The following is an 18,777-nucleotide window of genomic DNA, read 5'->3' on the forward strand; positions in this document are numbered from 1 at the left end:
CTATCACATTCTACCAGATTGAAGAGAATATGCCACAGTTTTGATTGGTCAAAAAAAAATGCAGATAGTAACTGCCCTACAAAGGCAAAGTGCAGTATCTGCATATTTAATCCCAGTTGAGTTATGGAGAAGGAGTGGGACCATAAATTGAAAATAATCATTCATTCACTCCAACTAAAAGTGATGTAAGGTAAGTGAATTTTTCCTTTTGAAAAAAAAAAGACTGATAAGTACTTTAAAAAAAAGAGAGGTATTCATTATCTTAATATTCTAAACGTGCATTTTATTCATTTCTTAAAAAAAACAAACTTTAACCACTAAAAACATAATGCACATCTACAAAGTTTTGTATTGTTGTTTTTAATCTTCGTGCATTAGTCTCCATGTTATTTTTCTTGTTTTATCGCCTATACATATATATACTTTTTCAATCAAAATGTAAAGCACTTTGAACGGCATTTATTTGCTTTGAAAGGTGCTATACAAATACAATTTGATTGATTGATTGATGAAAGGCAGACAGGTGAGTAGGAGAAGACCAGCGCGGTCAAACAATACGATTAAAAGGAAGCTTTTGCACACTGTCCAAACTTGCATTGTAGTTTTAACACAACGTTTCGGTCCCTTGGACCTTCGTCAGGTTCTGTTATGTCATGTAACCTGACGAAGGTTCAAGGGACCAAAACGTTGAGCTTTCATTAAAACTACAATGTAAGTTAAGACAGTGTGTAGGAGCTTCCTTTAGTCCTAAAAAAACTTGAAAACTATAGTATTTTTGATTTCTAAAGCAAATTAATTACTAAATATTTGAATTTATTTCATATATAGAAATACATAGTGTATTTTTTTTTTTATTCTTAAAAAAGGACATAAAAAAGATGTGTAAAAAAGATTTATATGTATTCATTTCCCTCCCTTTTGTGAAATTAAAACCTGCTGGGCAAGAAAGAACATGTATATATATGTTTTTCATTCAGTAGTTATGCCTTTTATCCTTTGCCTAGCACTTTCAAATTCCACACATGCAAGTTATTCCATGATATGATACGCAATTAACCCCATCCACAAAATAGTTTTTTTTTTTTTTCCTTTTCATTTTTTATTTCTTTAAAGCAGGGTAAACCCTCAGAGTGTGTAATTGGTCCTCAGCTGACTGTATACAGCCAGAGAACTGTACGTGACATGTTTACTAATGCTATATGACTTATGCGGTTTGTGGAATAAATTAAAAATGAAGCCACACATCTGCTGAACATTCACCGGTTGCCTTTTTCTGAACATCTGAGAGGTTTCGAAATAAATATGCAACATGGCTGAAAATAACCTGTAGCCTGATTAGATCTGAATGAATCATGTGAACGCAGTCATTTAGATCCGGGTTTTGTTTTTCAATTCTAAACCTCAAGGAAGGAAGGAAGGAAGGAAGGAAGGAAGGAAGGAAGGAAGGAAGGAAGGAAGGAAGGACAAAGGGAAAGATGGGAGGAAAGAAGGAAGGGGAAAAGAAACGAAACATAGGTGGAGGGAGGGAACAGATTGGGTCAAAAAGGAAGGAAGAAGGAAGGAAGGAAGGAAGACGGAGAGGGAAAAAGGATTGTGGAAAGAAGGAAGGGGAAATGGAAAGAGGAGGGAGGGAATAGATTTGTTCAAGGAAGGAAGGAAGAAGGGGAAGAAAGGAAAGAAGGGAGGAAGGAAGAAGGGGAAGAAGGGAAAGAAGGGAGGAAGGAAGAAGGGGAAGAAGGGAAAGAAGGAAGGAAGGAAGGACAAAGGGAAAGATAGAAGGAGGGAGGGAACAGATTGGGTCAATTGGGTCAAAAAGGAAGGAAGAAGTAAGGATGAAGGGAAGGAAGGAAGGAAGGCGGAGAGGGAAAAAGGATTGTGGAAAGAAGGAAGGAGAAAAGGAAGGAAAGAGGAGGAAAGGAATAGATTTGTTCAAGGAAGGAAGAAGAAGGAAGGAAGAAGGGAAAGAAGGAAGGGAAAAGGGAAGAAAAGAAAGATGGAGGGATAGGGAACAGATCAGGTCAGTTAGATCAAAACAGATAGGAAGAAGAAGTAAGGACAAAGGGGAGGAAGGAAGGAAGGAAGGAAGGAAGGAAGGAAGGAAGGAAGGAAGGAAGGAAGGAAGGAAGGAAGGAAGGAAGGAGGAAGGGAACAGATGGGCCAATTTGACCCAGAAGGACAACAGGAGGGTTAATCCAACTCAAAGACACATGGAAAGAAATGAGCTCGGAAATCGGTGAGCGATGTGTAAGACTACAAAGTGATGAGTGTGTAAGCAGGAAAAAGAGAAAAAAACCATCTGAGGAGATTACCCCTCCTCCTCCTCCTCCTCCTGGAGGATGAAGGGCCAGGAAGCCACAGAGGGGAAGTGGATGGGAATGTGGTGAAATCCTATTTGAGCAGCCCGAGGGAGCGGTGGCGCGGGGCTCCTCCAGCGGGGCCCCGTTGTTAGAGCCCGCTGCAGGAGAGGACCGGGGACATGTGAGTCGTAGTAAGAGTAGAAACAGACATGACTGAGGACATCTCACAGCCTCTTTACTGGATTACATCGAGGAGAGGACGAGTGTCTTTTGGCAACACAAAAACCGATCCACTCGAGTGTGTTCGAGTCGAGAGCTGCCTGTCGACTTCCAACCAGAAAAAGCCTTCTGATTGGCGTCCAAGTGACAAACCAGAACCAGAAATGGCTACTGTGGTTTTGACAATTCTGGCACAACAACAGCGCGACCGAAACAAAACCCCTTGAAATGTTGGTTTCAGCAAATGCAAAACCTCAATTTCAAGGACGGCATTTTTTTTTGGAGGCCTGATTTTGTGTTTTTCTGGTCAAAGCAGAAAAAGACGGAACAAAAACATTGAGAAGATTCTGATTTCCTCATATATTGGCCCTAACCTGGCAAGTATGAACCTCATTGGTACCAAAAAAGCTCAAAGACAAACACACAAATCCTCTTGAAATAAAAGTTGTAACCAAATTTTGTTCATTTTTTTCAGTGTACATCTACAGTTTTTTATCTGCATATCAAAAACTTAATTAAAAACCCTTGAAAATCAATTGAATTGAACATGCACATTTATTATTGACAGTGAAGCCATTGACAGTGGAGCTTTACAAGCTACGGTACAAGATTTGATGTGTTGAAATTCGGACACAATGGAAAGGACAATAATTAAATACGTAATCTGATATACTAAACCAATATTGGTAGCACAAGCTGTTGTGGCAGGAAAACAAAAGACCATCAGAATGTATCTAGAACATCGTAAGGCATCCAGGAAAACAGCTGATTCACCATTTCCTGTACACACTAAAAACAGTTGGGTTAAAAAATAACCCAATTTTAACCCAACTTCTGGTTCAGATAAGGACAAACCCCTTTTTTGGGTTATTCTTTTTGACCTAACTTTTGGGTCGAATATCCAACTGTTTCACTGAAATTACTTGAACAACCCAGGAATTGGGTTAAATTCATAGCCTATAACCCTGAAAATGGGTTACACTCTGGAAAAACAACCCCAAAATTTAACTCAACACCAGTAACTCAGAAATTGGGTTACAGAAATAACCCAACTTTTTTTAGTGTGTAAAGACTGGATTACACAATGTGGTTTACGGTTTGGTTTCCGGCTCAGTCGTACGCCGTAGCACAAGCTGTTGTGGCAGGAAAACAAAAGACCATCAGAATTGATCTAGAACATGGTAAGGCATCCAGGAAAACAGCTGATTCACCATTTCCTGTAAAGACTGGATTACACACACTGTAAAAAGTCAAAATCTTTCCAAGAATATTTGTCTTATTTCTTGTCAAAATGTCTCAATTTTAGTCAAAACTAATCTCTTTCGACTTAAAGTAAGACTCATCACCTAGAAATGAACTTGTTTTTAGATCATTTTCACTTGTTTCAAACTAATTTTCAATTGAAATAAGTAGAAAATCAGATTTTTCTACTTATTTCAAGTGAAAATATGCTTGAAAAAAGAAAAAAGTGTCTAAAAAACAAGCTACTTTTTATGCGATGACTCTTATTTTTAGTATCATGACATTTGTTTTTGACTAGAAATTACATTTTAACTAGAAATAAGACAAATAATCTTGGTAAGATTTTGAGTTTTTGCAGTGCAATGTGGTTTTGGTTTTGGTTTCCGGCTCAGTCGTACGCCGGCAGGCCGAAGAGCTGCGGCGCGAACTCCTCCATGCTCCGGAGGCGCAGCGTGGCCTCCTGGGTAAGGCTGGGGTCCAGGTTGTCGTCGGGAACCATCACCACCTGCATCCCCGCGGCCAGCGCCGCCTTGACGCCGTTGGGAGCGTCTTCAAACACCAAGCACTGAGACAAGGACAAGAGAGAGGGAAAACAAAGTGATATTATCCTATAAGCCTATTAGGTCTACAGGATTTCACCCCCGTGCAGACGCCGCGGAGCTGAGAACAAAAACAAACAGGGGGAAAATAGGAAACAAGAGCACCATTTCCATTTTCATTGTGATGAACTTGACATTCCTCCGAGGAGTCCTGTTTACTTCTGCCAGGTAAAATATCCATTTAATCTACAATCTGAAGAACGGTGCCCCCTCTAGCCCCACTTCATCGCCTTTGTTTATATTCTTATTCTAGATGAGGCATGTTATTTCACTACCGCACTGATTGGAGATGTTGCAGGATGAAAATAAAAGCCACACTTGTAATATCGACGACGGGAAAATTCTTTAATAATATTCTGATTCTGCTGTCACCGTCAGAGAGATGATGACTCGTATCCTTTATTTTCCCTGAGGCCACGGGAATGCTTTAGTAACCCTTGCTATCAGGTCTGATGAAAATCAACAGTCGACCAGGGCCGTTGCTAGGAATTCTGGGGCCCCTTTAAAGAATACTAAAGTGGGCCCCTGACTTTTCCAGTTTTCTTAGACTACGTATGTATTATCATTTTTTATTTAGCCTACTTTGTTTTGATGCTAATGCAGCATTACTATGAGTATTAGTCAGAGTCTTATGCAGAATAATTCAGTCATACAAAGATTAGACTACTGGGGTTTTTGTGGACCCCATTGGGCGCTGGGCCCCTAGAATTATCATCACCTTTCCCCCCTTTACAACGGCCCTGCAGTCGACTACGAAATATTTTCCTCTTAGAACCAAAGAAGACTTTTAAAGAACACTTTGGCTTAAGCATTAATCTCACCTTTGTTGCTTGTCCACATTACATTTTTTTGTGTGGCATCTTCCTCGCTTCATTCGTTGGGGTTGGGACTCGTTACAGTCCCTGGAGTGTCAAATGGACAAGTACTTGAGGTCTGGTTAGATCTGCAATTATGGCGGATGTCGTTTTTTCTCTCAATGGCCACAAGAAATTTGAGCTTGAGACTTGAAATGATGCGATAATGATTATATTACCACATAATAAGAGGGTAGATAAGGAGATAATGGATTGAAAAGAAATCCAGCTCTTCCTGGCCTCGACACATTTTGCTGTTGTTACAAGAAATGTTATAATTTCCATAAAATGTTTGGTTGTGACCTAACTTCAAGTTAAATTAACTATTTAAAGGGATAGTTCAACATTTTGGCAAATTGGCCCATTGCCATAATCCCTATAGCCTTAGCAGTAGGTTCGTTACCTTTAATTGTCGGTGCAAGCTGTTTTTAGAACGGCGGAGCAGAGCTGTGAGCTGCTCAGAGCTACGCTACGGAGGCTCATGGGATTTTTTGGTTTCCCTCATCAAACTCATCAAATACACAATCCAACAACTCCACAACGCTCTGGTGGACAAGTTGTGACCTGCACATTCACCACGCTATGAGATAATAACAGAACGTCAGAGCTTGCACCGACAATTAAAGGTAACGAACCTACTGCTATGACTATAGGGATTATGGCAATGGTCCAATTTGCCAAAATGTTGAACTATCCCTTTAAGATATGAAGAAGAAAATAGAAGGAAAAACATATATCCCACCATTGTATGTACATTTAGAATAATATATAATATTATCTGACTATAGAATAGCTAAAAAGACTAAATCTGACAAAGTAATGTCGACATTCATTTGTAAAGGTGATTATTATTATGGATAGAACAGTATCTTATTAAGAGTCAAAGAAAAGTGTTCTTTTTAAACAAGCTGCTGCCACAGTGAATCCTCTCAATGAAGTCTTTGGAAATGGATGTCATTGTGACAAGCGAAGAGAAAATATATTAAAAAAAACATGAGGCTAATTGGCATTTGAAATACTTATCTGTGCACATGTTCAACAAGGACATTCCAACAGCTGCAGTAAATTAATAGGGCTGAACCTTCACCAGGAGGTTAATCAGTTTTCAGTATCCAATAATCACATTCAGTCGAGTGCAGACAGGAAGAAAGGCAGGCGTGGGGGGAGGGGGGGGCTCGGTGCTCCCAGGGTTCAGTGGAATAGTTCATACCAACTACTCAACAAGACTCTGAGTTGGACGCAGAAGCAGAGACATTAATATTTACTCAGAGATCTATTCAAGCAACTGTGTGCGAGTGAAAAAAAAAAATCAATCTCAAATAAACCAAAGCCTCATGTATGGATAAGATGCTGAGAAATCATTGTGCGTCAGAGTGTGGCCTTATATCAATAGAGGAATACCTAATGTTTATTTGCACTTTAGCACTAAAATCGAGGAGCTTCCAATGACACAAGCAAGGGAGGTGGCAAATAATAAAATAATAAATAATAGTTGTAGCTGTGGTAAAGCAAAAGTGCTGAGTAGAGGAAATACAAAAGGAAAACCAAAGGACATGGAGTTCTGGTTGGGAGGCAAGATATGGATATGATTTCTTTTCTTTCAGACAAAAAGGAGGCTAACGATCTGTATGAAATGTACATTTTTCTACACATTTTCCCTTGTGAAGGTCTGAGTTCCAGAAGAAATCAAGTCCAGAAGGTAGATGAAAAATGTATAGAATGGATCTCCTTGTTGTTTACAACTACTTCTGGATAGAAAACCAGAACGTTATTTGAATGAGAACAGTAGTAACAAACGAGAGTTTAGCTAGGCTATATATATATCATGTTTTTCACGCCCTATCACCGTTTAGACAAAAATAAAAAGATTGAAGAAACATTACTATTTCTGTGTGTGTGTGTTTTGTGTTGCTATGTGTTGTATTTATTCAGTTTGGGGGAATCACAGTGTCTAGAAAGCATCAGTGGCTCAGCTGACAGGGACAGCTAACGGTAGCTAAGCTAACGGCGGTAGCTAAGCTAACAGCAGCAGCTAAGCTAACGGCGGTAGCTAAGCTAACACCAGGACGTCAGCTGTTAAAACCCTCCCGTTGTGGGACACAACATGAAACTACTCCAGTTAGCTCAGTCATGTTGGAACTCAGATATCCGCTGGAGAAAATATTTTTTCATGGAGCGTTTATTGAGTCACTGAGTTATTAAAGTTAAACAGGTAGCTAACCGTTAGCCCGGCTAATCTATGATAACCATGACTAATTACAAAAACGTGCACACATAAATAGTAATGTTTGTCCAATCATCGGTTTTATAAACTTTACAAACATCCGATTAGTCTAAACGGCGATATAATGACATGAAAAATGAGATATATCGAAACTCTCGTCCGTCACTTTTGTTCTCACGCTGGTTTTCTACCCGGAAGTAGTTGTAAACAACAAGGAGATTCATTCTATAGTAAAGTGAAGTATTAAATTCAAGGCCGAATTCACTAGGAACGCAAAGAGTCAATATCTTCAAAATCTTGTACAACTGGTTGCTGTCTAAAAAACATTCCAAGAGAGCTAACAGGATGTACTGCAAATCACAAGCCAGACCAAGACTCTTCCAAATTTCGAAAGCACAAAGGTTATAAGATCTCATTATGTCATGGTACTAAGATTATGACCTCCATTCAAAGATTCCAACTTTTTCACAAGTAACACACTGCTCTTTTTTCCCCTTTGCTGTAGGGAAATAAAGGTTTTCAATGAGTCAAGTGAGGAGGACACTATCCTTTTATCATATGCTGAGGGGCTGCTTGATCTTTCCTTGACAGATGTGACAGAGAAGTTAAATCACCTGAACTTACATTTGGATGGCAAAGGCGAAACTATATTCTATCACTGCTGTTAAGGCTTTTGAAGCCAAACTGTCATTTTTTCCTTCAGCAAGTGAAAAATAACAGACTGCAGCACTTCCCCTGAGTTGTAGAGGTATCGGTGGATGTAGCTACATTCTGTAAGTATTGTGACCTCTTGTCCCAAGCTTGGGCCGGACTTTGAGGACAGGTTCAATGATTTTTGTTAAACTTGAGCCCTGTGTGGTATTAACTGCCAACCCCTTGATGGAGGCAGTCATAGGTGAGATTTCAGAACAAATGGCTGGACTGTTCCGTGTCAGTCCAGTGGGGATGGAGAAGGAGGTCAATGAATCTACAACCTTAAAGGGATACGGCAACATTTTTTCCTGTCTTGCCTCACTCCCGAGTCCATGACAAGCAGATAGACACCATCCTTTCGACTGTGCGTGCAGTAACAAGGGAGATAGAGCCGTATCGCCTGTAGCTCAAACGCTGGAAGTGTATAGGTAGTGTTAGCCTGCCTCATACCCGAGCTCTAAACTCTGTAAATATATCACTTTATCGACATTTCAAACATGTTTAGGTGAGAAAGTAGCCGTTTAGATCAGCAGTGTGTCATTAATTTGTCTAAATACCAGCTGTTTACAATTTTGTTCGGACCAATTCGGCGCTACTCAAGCTAGCCGTTGTGACCAACGCACTTCCGGTTACTTTCACAAAATTAAACACCAGTTGCCCTTTACATACAGAAAACCATGAGGATAGAATTTGTGCTTTTACTTTGAAACAGGAAGCTAACCTACCCTCGATGTGGCTAGCTTGAACCAAAATAAACCGTCTTTGCTTGAACCCTCCGTTTTGACCGATCTCGTCCCGTTAGCGGCATTTGACCGCTCAAGATGCCTTACCGGAGAGTTTTGTCAGCTCTGAGACGAAGATCGGTCCGTTTAGAGTTGCTGAAGAGTTTCTCTGATGACTTTAGGTGGAGGCAGGCTAACACTACCCATACACTTCCAGCGTTTGAGCTAAGCTAATTACGGGCGATACGACTCTATCTCTCTTGTTACTGCACGCACAGTCGAAAGGATGGTGTCTATCTGCTGGTCATGGACTCGGGAGTGAGGCAAGACATGTAAAAAAAAAAATGTTGGGGTATCCCTTTAAAAACAGTCCAAACACTTCTGTAGGTGGGTATACCATAAAGATGTATGGACATTCACCCAGGCCTTAAGTATGAACTATATTTTACTCAACCTTCTTCTCATATGAATGACTGACAGATGATGCACATATCTATACTAAATGCCTTTAGTCAGCTGGTTTAGAGTTTTGATATGTTATGTGAAATAAATGCAATATAATACATGAGTAGTTCTCAGCCACTTTCAGCTCTTCAAAGTAGCTCTCAGGTGAAAAAAAAGGTTGCAGACCCCTGAAGTACAAGTTAAGTAATGTCAATAGAAGTCTGGAAATGTAAGAGGCAAGAGCTATTGAAGAACTCCACTGATATCATTAGAGCTACATTAGAAAGCTGATGATGTCATTGTGGGCTGAAGAATATTTCTATGCACACACTGTCAGTAAGTCCAAATAACTTTAATTATTAAAAATGGCTTTGGCGTAGCACTGTAGTTAACTCTTGCCGCCTGGTGAAAATAAAATAAATGCAAAAAGGGCAAGCTAATGATGAATAATTACACACTTACTCACTCTAGTCACACTTATAATGTTGTGTGGGGCAAACCTATAGATATAAGGTAAACTGAAAATAACACAAATATTATTTTCTTTAGTGTACAACCAATGTACGGACATCGTTTCAGTTTTAAGGCAGGCCCTAGTTTGAAATGTCCTTCTGTTCTTTGTTTCCTTTTCATTACTAACATTGGATAGTGAATTCATTATTTGGTTAAAACACAGCTTTAACTTTGTGTTTGAGAACAGCACTTGAGCGTGAATAAAGGAAACAGCCATACAATGAGTCGAAAGCTCTGCAGAAGAAACCAAAAGCTAAGTCTCGGAAAAAGCCTTAAGGACCTTTGTTCATCTCAACTCTAATACTCAGGTAGAACAAAGAGGCCTCCTCGAGTCTCTTTAAACCCTAATTGACTTCTGTGATGTCACTAAGCCTGAAACTGGAGGATGTGGAACAATGACGACAGAAACACTGTGAATGCACAACGGAGGGCCCGTGCTAATTCCCTTGACTGAGAGCAATTAAAACTGGTAATTACCCAATGAGGTAGCGAAATGACCCTTTAATCTGCTTCCAATATGCTGTATTGAAATTGATGAAAACAGGCACCGATGCATTGCAGCTCACAGTGGATTTATAGCCCAGGTGCATTACAAGTTATGGAAATTAGAAGTTCTTTAACGCCAAATGGATGGCACTGTATGTCTGTACCAACACACTAAAAACAGTTGGGTTAAAAAATAACCAAATTTTAACCCAACTGCTGGTTCAGATAAGGACAAACCCCTTTTTTGGGTTATTTTAACCCAACAGGTTAGGTTATTCTTTTTGACCCAACTTTTGGGTTGAATATTCAACTGTTTCATTTGAGTTAAATTCATAGCCTATAACCCTGAAAATGGGTTACACAATGGAAAAATAACCCCAAAATTTAACTCAACACCAATAACTCAGAAATTGGGTTACAGAAATAACCCAACATTTTTTTAGTGCGAAGTGTATACGCATGGTCAAATGACAAGACGTGCAGATTTCTCCCAAAAAATGGCTAATTATTAGGGCTGTCAGAGTTAACGCGTTAATCGCGATGCGATTAATTAAAAAAATAATCGCGATTAAATTTTTTAATCGCGGTTAATCGCGGCACATTTTGTCCTCTGTCTGCTGGACTGGAGGACTGGAGTGTGGGACCTCCAGTCCAGTAGGTGGCGGTAAGGCACCTTCAAGTTGGTTGCTACACAAATATACACAGTCTAACATATATCCACAGCTCCATCCATTGATTTTTTGACGGCTTTGTTGTAAACAAATGCACGTGGCCAGGCAGAGGTGTAGCAAAGTAACGGGCAATTTCCACTGGATGCAATTCGTTTCAATTCTGTGTGAGTTTCATGCATCATGTGTTATGATTAGGTACTAGGCCTACTAGGTCTGGTCTAAAAGTTGTTTGTCTAGAGGTTATAACACTTTGGAGTGTTGAAAGTCCAAAGCGCCATATATAATATTTTTAATGGAGATTAATCGCGAGTTAACTATGGAAAAAATGCGATTAATCGCGATTAGAAAAATTAATCGTTTGACAGCCCTACTAATTATAAATTAACCATATCTGTTCTGGATTGAGAACCAACAAAAACCCTGCCATCGTAGCTTCCTCCTGTACCTATTGGACGGAAGATTTGATTTACTGAACCCTATCAGTTGGTACAAAGTTACCAGCTGTGCTGTACTTTATGGGCCCTTAAAATAAAGTTTGCAAGGCCAACCCCCAAGCTTCCTTGGCGCCACAGCCAATCTAGGTGTCATGCTTTTACACTACCTGTGAATTTTTAGCTGGATAACAGTTATTTGACATAGTCTGTTCGGGTAGTAGTGATCCAGCAGCATCAATGGTGGAGGACTGCTGACTGTAACCCAAGACCGTTTCCCAACAGTGGCTGTCACACAAAGAGGAGGTGTTGTGCTTGTTTAACAGGCAGCCACAGAGCAACAAAGCCTCATAAAAACGTAATGAGGTAAACCCACTGAAACTCCCTTTACCGACACCTTAGACGGAGGACAGTTTAAACACTTCACGCCAACACAAACCCTCGTAACACATCAGAGACATGTAAACGGGAAAAAAAACCTTTATTTTTTTTTACTTTAAAGGGATAGTAGCATTTTTTTTAAAGTGGGGTTGTATGATCTACAAATAGCCCCTAAGTACTTTAATTGCAGTAGAAGACTCTCTGCACTCCTCCCGTTAGCAACGCCAGCCCATAATAGCCCTGCCCAGAGATTTACAACATACAGTGTTGTGAACAGACCCAAAGAAACGGCCTACAAAAAAATTATATTATAGTGAACTGTGTATTTCTTTTTTCAGGTAAAACCTCTTTTAGGCCACGAAAATAGGCCGTTTCTTTGGATCTGTTCACAACACTGTATGTTGTAAATCTCTGGGCAGGGCTATTATGGGCTGGCGTTGCTAACGGGAGGAGTGCAGAGAGTCTTCTACTGCAATTAAAGTACGTAGGGGCTATTTGTAGATCATACAACCCCACTTTATAAAAAAATGCTACTATCCCTTTAACTGTCAAACATGAGAATTTTTTGTTTTTGTTGTTCTAAGTCAAGCTGCTGTAGGTAAATTAGTGGTGCTAATCAGGCTGTGGCACTCAGGGAAGAATAGGATTAACCACGTATTGTCTGAAGTCCATGGTTCTAGTCCCAGCTCTGTTAGTCTGGGTTTTAAAGTGTCCTTAAGCAAGATACTAAGCGCAAAATTGCCTCCAACTCCCCATCAGTCATAGAAAATGGGTATATCTGGCTTCCATTGTGAGGCGCTTGGAGTGGTCGATAAGGCTAGAAAAGCTCTATATAACTGAGAGACCATTCACCATTTAACTACACTCATGATGTGGTACTGTGGTGAAAGCAGAACTGAAACCTGACAGGGAAAATATGCTAAGGGATATTCAACACTGCACTTTTTACTGTTACCTTGACAATCGTACAACAAAATATTAAACTGACTGCACAAGGGCACTCACCCAAGGAAAATCTATTTCAACAGGTATGCTGTGCCTGTAACCTGTGGTTTAATATGACGGAATAATGATGAAGTGATTATTCTTGTAATATGACTGATAGCTGAATGAAAGTCATTCATCTTCAGGATCATTTCTGGCATTCGAGTGTCCAAAATGTTTCTGGGCTTTGATTTTAAAACAGGTCTAGGTTCTATTATTGATACTATGAAATTACCCAAGTGTTCAATCCATTGTGAAAATGAGTCTTAAAACAAGCGGTTAGGACTTTAAGGTTGTTTAAGGTTACCTTAAGGTTACCTTAAGGTTATAGCTACAACTTTTTCATTAAAATGATTAATTTTTCAAAAATAACACATCCACAGAACGTTTAGAGGAGTGCAGAATAAAAGTATTAATTTCACTGAAAAAAAATGTATAGTGTAGAAATAACTTTTATAAATTTTGACGTGTCGAAAATATATAAATTTGGTTACATTGGCAACGTTGACAGGAAATGATCTCTGCACCAACAGCATTAGTACGTTGATGTGATGTGAGTGGGGCTTAGGGGGTGCCAGATCGCGTTGTCACTAGCATTAGCATTGTGCTAATGCTAATGCTAACTAACGGTCAGCTGGTACTGTCAACACCAGAGCTGCTGCTCGTTAAATACGGTTAGCGTTAGCTTAGCTTTAGCTACTAGCCGAGCGTTAGCTTAGATTTAGCTGTTAGCCTCTTCGTATTGGCATACCTGGCAACCAGTACAATTGAAGGTTTGAGCGAGACTGTGCGAGTGTGAGTGCGACACCTACTAACCCCTTTAAATCTGCTACATTTGTTGGCTAGTAGGATCATTCAGAAAACTGTCAGCCAATCAGAAGATTGCTCTTTATTAACCTTCATATCTCAATGTAAAATCACAATGAGATGGTGTTTGGGTCTTAAAACCACAAATATATCTTCTTATGGATCAACAATAAATTAGTGAAAACTATGCAACCTTTACCGTGATGCATGCTGGGTATTTTGCCACCCCAAACCTTGGAAAGCTTCCCCAAACATTGCACAATGTAGGGACTATCAATCACTGTAAAATATAATATGAGGATTGGATTATGTGTCTTTTTCAGGGAAAAAAACAACATGGAATTTAATATCAGTTGAGCTTTCAGTGTCACTCTTTAATATAGAACTGCTTTGCTGGGATTGAAGGAATAAACAGACTTGTTTCAAATAAAAGAGACGGAGGTTATGTTAGTTCTTGAAATATACAGTACGAAGCCGCCAGTGTTGGTTTCCCGCCACGACGGCAGGTTTCTTGACTTCACTTCCCTCTGGCTCAGACTGTGAGGAGCTGCAGCACCTGCTGGTCCCCCCCCCCCCCCGCTTCAAAAGGTGTCGTGGAAGATTTACAACCTGTCCTCAGGCCCCGCGCCCAATCTCATGCAAGATTCATCAGAGCCAGCAGAATCTGGATTCGCCGCGTACCCGATTTCGACGAATGAGACGAGACAAAAGGGGATGCGGGCTGTGTCTGCCGTCCACACATACGGTGACTTAGAAGAAAAGAGTGAAGTCCGCACACTCGAGTGTTTATTATAGATCAACGTTTCAATCCCAGTGGATCTTGGAGATAAAAGAAACATTTCGCTCATATAGGCGACAGGTCCCACCCCCCAAAATCAAGCCCAGGATGCAACTCAGGTGAAGCAACACAAAGACATACACAACAGTCAATTACTATATAATCTGAGGCTGTTAACTCATTGAGTGCCAACCACGTAATTTCTCGTTTTTCGTTCCCATGCGTTGAGTGCCGAAAACGTAATTTTACGTTTTTTGCTTTTTTTTTAAATTATGAAAATAGACACTTTAATACACATTATATGTAAATTTGGGGACTCTACGACGAGGAGAACTGAAATAGATGACGATCAAAGTCACATGACAGCTCATGATCTGGAAGTTTTTATCATAACTCGGCTTCTGCAAACGAGTTCTGCATGCAGATGCAGCAGCTGCTGCAGCGCAGCTGCTCTGCTCTCACCCGCGCTGCTGCTCCAGCTGCTCGAGCTGCTCGGAGCTGAACCAGGAAGCTCTCAGCCGACAGTCCGCCCGGTCTTCATCTGGAGCAACACCGTGTCCTCCCCAAAGTCCTCCCGCGGTAAAATCTGATGGTCTCTGGGCCAAAGCAGACCGGCATCACCGACCCGTACCACAGAAGGACCGCGACCACCGGCGGGACCGGTCTTCCCGAGCCGCGGTGGCCGACTGACCCTCACGCTCCGCTGGGAGAAGCTGTGACACGGCACGGTGCGTCTGTGTTATTGTTGTTTAGTGGCGCCCCCCCCGCCCCCGATGGTGGTTTTGTGAATAGAACAACAACTGTTGTATATATTTATCTTATACGAGCCCTTTGATCCAGAAATGCGAGTGTCAGAAGAGCGACAGACACAAACAGAGCACCTTTCATAAAAGACGCTGTATCTCCTTTTCTAGAAAAAAAGGAGGGATTTTGGTGAAACCCAGCCATGTTTAGCTTGACTTTTCTCAGGAACAGAGGCACGTAGAAACAAACGGTTTGTGGCCACTTGAAGCATTAAGGTAAACCTTTCAATTGAGCTACAGTATGTGTTGGTGGCAATAATATAGAATACACTGTGGCTCTACATAAAAAGTCAAAAATGGTCTAAATTGCCGGTACACTTGACTAAAACTTTGGAAAGGAGCGCGGCACTCAATGAGTTAAGGGGAAATGAGCCAATAAATAGAAAACAATAAACACACAATATATAGATAAATAACAAGTATTTGGCAAATATTCAACAACTTTAGCCTACTTTGTTTTGATGCTAATGCAGCATTACACTGCAAAAACTCAAGTAGCAAGAATATTTGTCTTATTTCTAGTCAAAATGTCATTTCTAGTCAAAACAAATCTCATTATACTTAAATAAGACTCATCATATTAAAAGCAGCTTGTTTTTAGACACGTTTTACTCCTTTCAAGCAGATTTTCACTTGGAATAAGTAGAAAAATCTGATAGTGGAACAAGTTTTTCTATTACAAGCACAAAAAACTTACTTTCACTGGCAGATTTTTCTACTTATTTCAAGTTAAAATTTGTTTGAAACAAGTGAAAATGATCTAAAAACAAGTTAATTTTTAGGTAATGAGTCTTATTTTAAGTGGAAAGAGATTAGCTTTGACTAGAAATGAGACATTTGGACAAGAAATAAGACAAATATTCTTGGAAAGATGTTGAGTTTTTACAGTGTACTATGAGTATTAGTCAGGGTCTTACGCAGAATAAATCAGTCGTACAAAGATTAGACTACTGGGGTTTTTTATGGGCCCCACTGGGCGCTGGGCCCCCATCACCTTTCTCCCCTATACAACGGCCCTGTACACACACCTTTGCTGTTGCCTAAAAAAACAACTGGCCCACTAACACAGACACAGTGGAGGCCTTTGGGGGGACAGAAGCCGATGCCTGCGTGCTGTGATTTGGAGAGGGTCCAGGCCTTGTTTGGCTGCAAGCGGCGCTGCTGGCTGTGGACAGCGGTTCAATACGGGACGCTTTTACAATGAACCTCTGCCCAGGAGAGGAGCCCGACTGAGCGGCATCCTGTTACATTTCAGCCGGTGTTCAGAGCCGCTTGTAATCACAAGGATCATTTCTTTACAGGCAAAAAATCAGACGTGGGATTTTACCCTGAGGGGGTCGCCCTGCCTGCTATCTTATCTGCGTTTTCCCCAAAGAGGTTTGATGTCTAGATGAGTCGACACTCTAATGAAAGCAGACAATCAGAGCTGAGTGGTTCTAGTTGAACCTCTGTTGGCAGTCCCATGGAAATGTAGCCGCTACTTATCCAGGCTGTACCCACAGGAGGTGAAATCAGATGAAGTGGGCATTAAGCAGCCTTTAGTCTGTCACATTCCTGCTAGAGGAGCCGTGAAATGTCCAATTGAAAGGAAAGGAAACAAAACAAATACAGTACAGCCTCATTCCACATAGGATGTAGGCTTTTTCTTATCTTATTTTAATTATATTAACAGTGCATAAAATCCACAACCTCACTTCTACAGTATTCCATCAGCTGGCAACATGGACGTTTCATGACAACATGGCAACAGGTGTCGAGCTTTCCGAAAACAGACGATTTCGGTGAAGACAGACAGAAAATTTGTTTAAAATTAAAACACGATAATTCACAATTGTAGAATTCAGATCCACAAACTTTTTTTTTTTGACAAATAGGAAATTCATTCACTGATGAAAGTGAATTTTAACTCGTTTCAAACCAATTTTCAATAGCCCAAAATCTGCCAGTGAAAGTTTTTTGTGCTTGTAATAAGAAAGAAAAACTTACTCCACTATCAGATTTTTCTACTTATTTCAAGTGCAAATATGCTTGAAAGACGTAAGAAGTAAAAACTGTCTTAAAAACAAGCTACTTTTTAATGTGATGAGTCTTATTTTAAGTAGAATTAGATTTGTTTTGACTAGAAATGACATTTTGACTAGAAATAAGACAAATATTCTTGGTAAGATTTTGAGTTTTTGCAGTGTAGCTGTTCAGAATTAGCCTTATAATATAATTCAACCAAGAATTTTGTAAATATGAACTTCAGTTGCCCTCAACTCATGTTGAATTCATCTACAGGGCATCTTAACTCATTATCCAACGCATGTAGCTGTGCTGTAGTGGCTGTACAAGAACTGGCATTCACCCTCTAATACTTTTTTATAATGGCCTTTGCTGGTGCAGAGCCATTACTGGGAAGTTGTTACAACAGTGTGAAAATGGCTGAGAACTGAACCTTTTCCTTTGAATTACAACATAAACTCACGGTTAACTTTGCCAGCATGTGACACTGAGGTGAAGTGTCAGCTGTACAATAAACACAACTCGTGTTATGTCCTATTATTTTTTACACCGACACTCGATGAAGCCGTTAAAAGAAACAACTATCCATCTTGAGATGTTGTTGTCTGGAAGTCTGTCACCCGGCTTTCAGAATGACGGGATTCAGTTCAAGACGTGGTGGATTGTTTGATGCAGCTGCCATGTTTTCATCTCTAAGCACCAGAAAGAGATGGCTCTGGAGTGGACCTGCAGTCTGCAGATAACATGAGGCTGAGTTTAATTCTTAAAAGATATAGTCAGATGTTATGGTGAGTGCTGCGCAGCTCTGATTCTGGACTATGAAGTCGTCGGGGTGCACTAGTTGTTCATTCAATACATCAAGGCTGAGTCTTTGTTGCAGTGGCGCTGGTTTGAATCTGATCTTTTGCTGCATTGACGTCATTTCGGAGCTCAAAAATAAAAAATAACATGTAAAATTCTTCACATAAATCTGCTCTGGTAATTTTGTATAATTTTGTTTTTTTTATTATTTGTTAAAGCCACAAGAGAAATATTTGATTTTACTTTAATAAAACATTCATAATTAAGAAATAATTTGGACCAATGTTGTCCAATTTAAGGATAAAAGGATCATAATTTGATAATTTCAAATGGAAGAAAATAAGTTCCAATGAGGCTGCACGGGATTGTGGATATTAAAAAGTTTGCCTGTGCAGCAGCAGGTTATGATTCATGGTTATGTTTCATTACTAGGCAACATCTAGTGGTTGTGGTAATTATGACAGGAGCAAAGGGAAAAGTTCACATCATGTAGGCTACTTAATTTAACCTGAATCACAGAAGATATTTTCAATTAAAATGTCATTTTTCAACGTGGTTCTTTTTGTTGTGTCATTTGTGTTACTTTGATTTGCGCTATAATGAAATATTTTTATGGAAAAAAAACATTTTAATGAGTATAATTTATAGATTGGTGTTACACCAGTGACAGAAAACTAAATACATATGATAGATTAAAAAAAAGAAGAAAAATATTCTAGTTGTCCATTATAGTTGGTAACATGGTCAACATGCAAATAAATAGTTCCCATTAAATAACATTTGTGAAAACTGAATGAAAATGTGGTAACACTTTACTTGAATAG

At 39.8% G+C, this 18,777-nt stretch overlaps 1 protein-coding gene across 2 annotated transcripts in view; it reads right to left on the reverse strand.

The window, feature by feature from the left end:
- Positions 1–18,777, reverse strand: part of pudp (pseudouridine 5'-phosphatase) — a 262,995-nt gene that overhangs the window by 219,188 nt on the left and 25,030 nt on the right. The window contains exon 4 of one of the 2 annotated variants that reach the window (XR_014596025.1): positions 3,403–4,323. Coding sequence is in view for 1 of the 2 variants with exons in the window: in XM_083989309.1 (XP_083845435.1) it covers positions 4,147–4,323 (177 nt within the window). In the remaining variant the exon portion in view is untranslated. Of the gene's footprint in view, positions 1–3,058; positions 4,324–18,777 lie in introns of those variants that run through there. The other variant, XM_083989309.1, reaches the window with a different exon arrangement.

Source organism: Trachurus trachurus (genome assembly GCF_905171665.1).
Source record: "Trachurus trachurus genome assembly, chromosome: 2".
Classification (NCBI taxonomy): domain Eukaryota; kingdom Metazoa; phylum Chordata; class Actinopteri; order Carangiformes; family Carangidae; genus Trachurus; species Trachurus trachurus.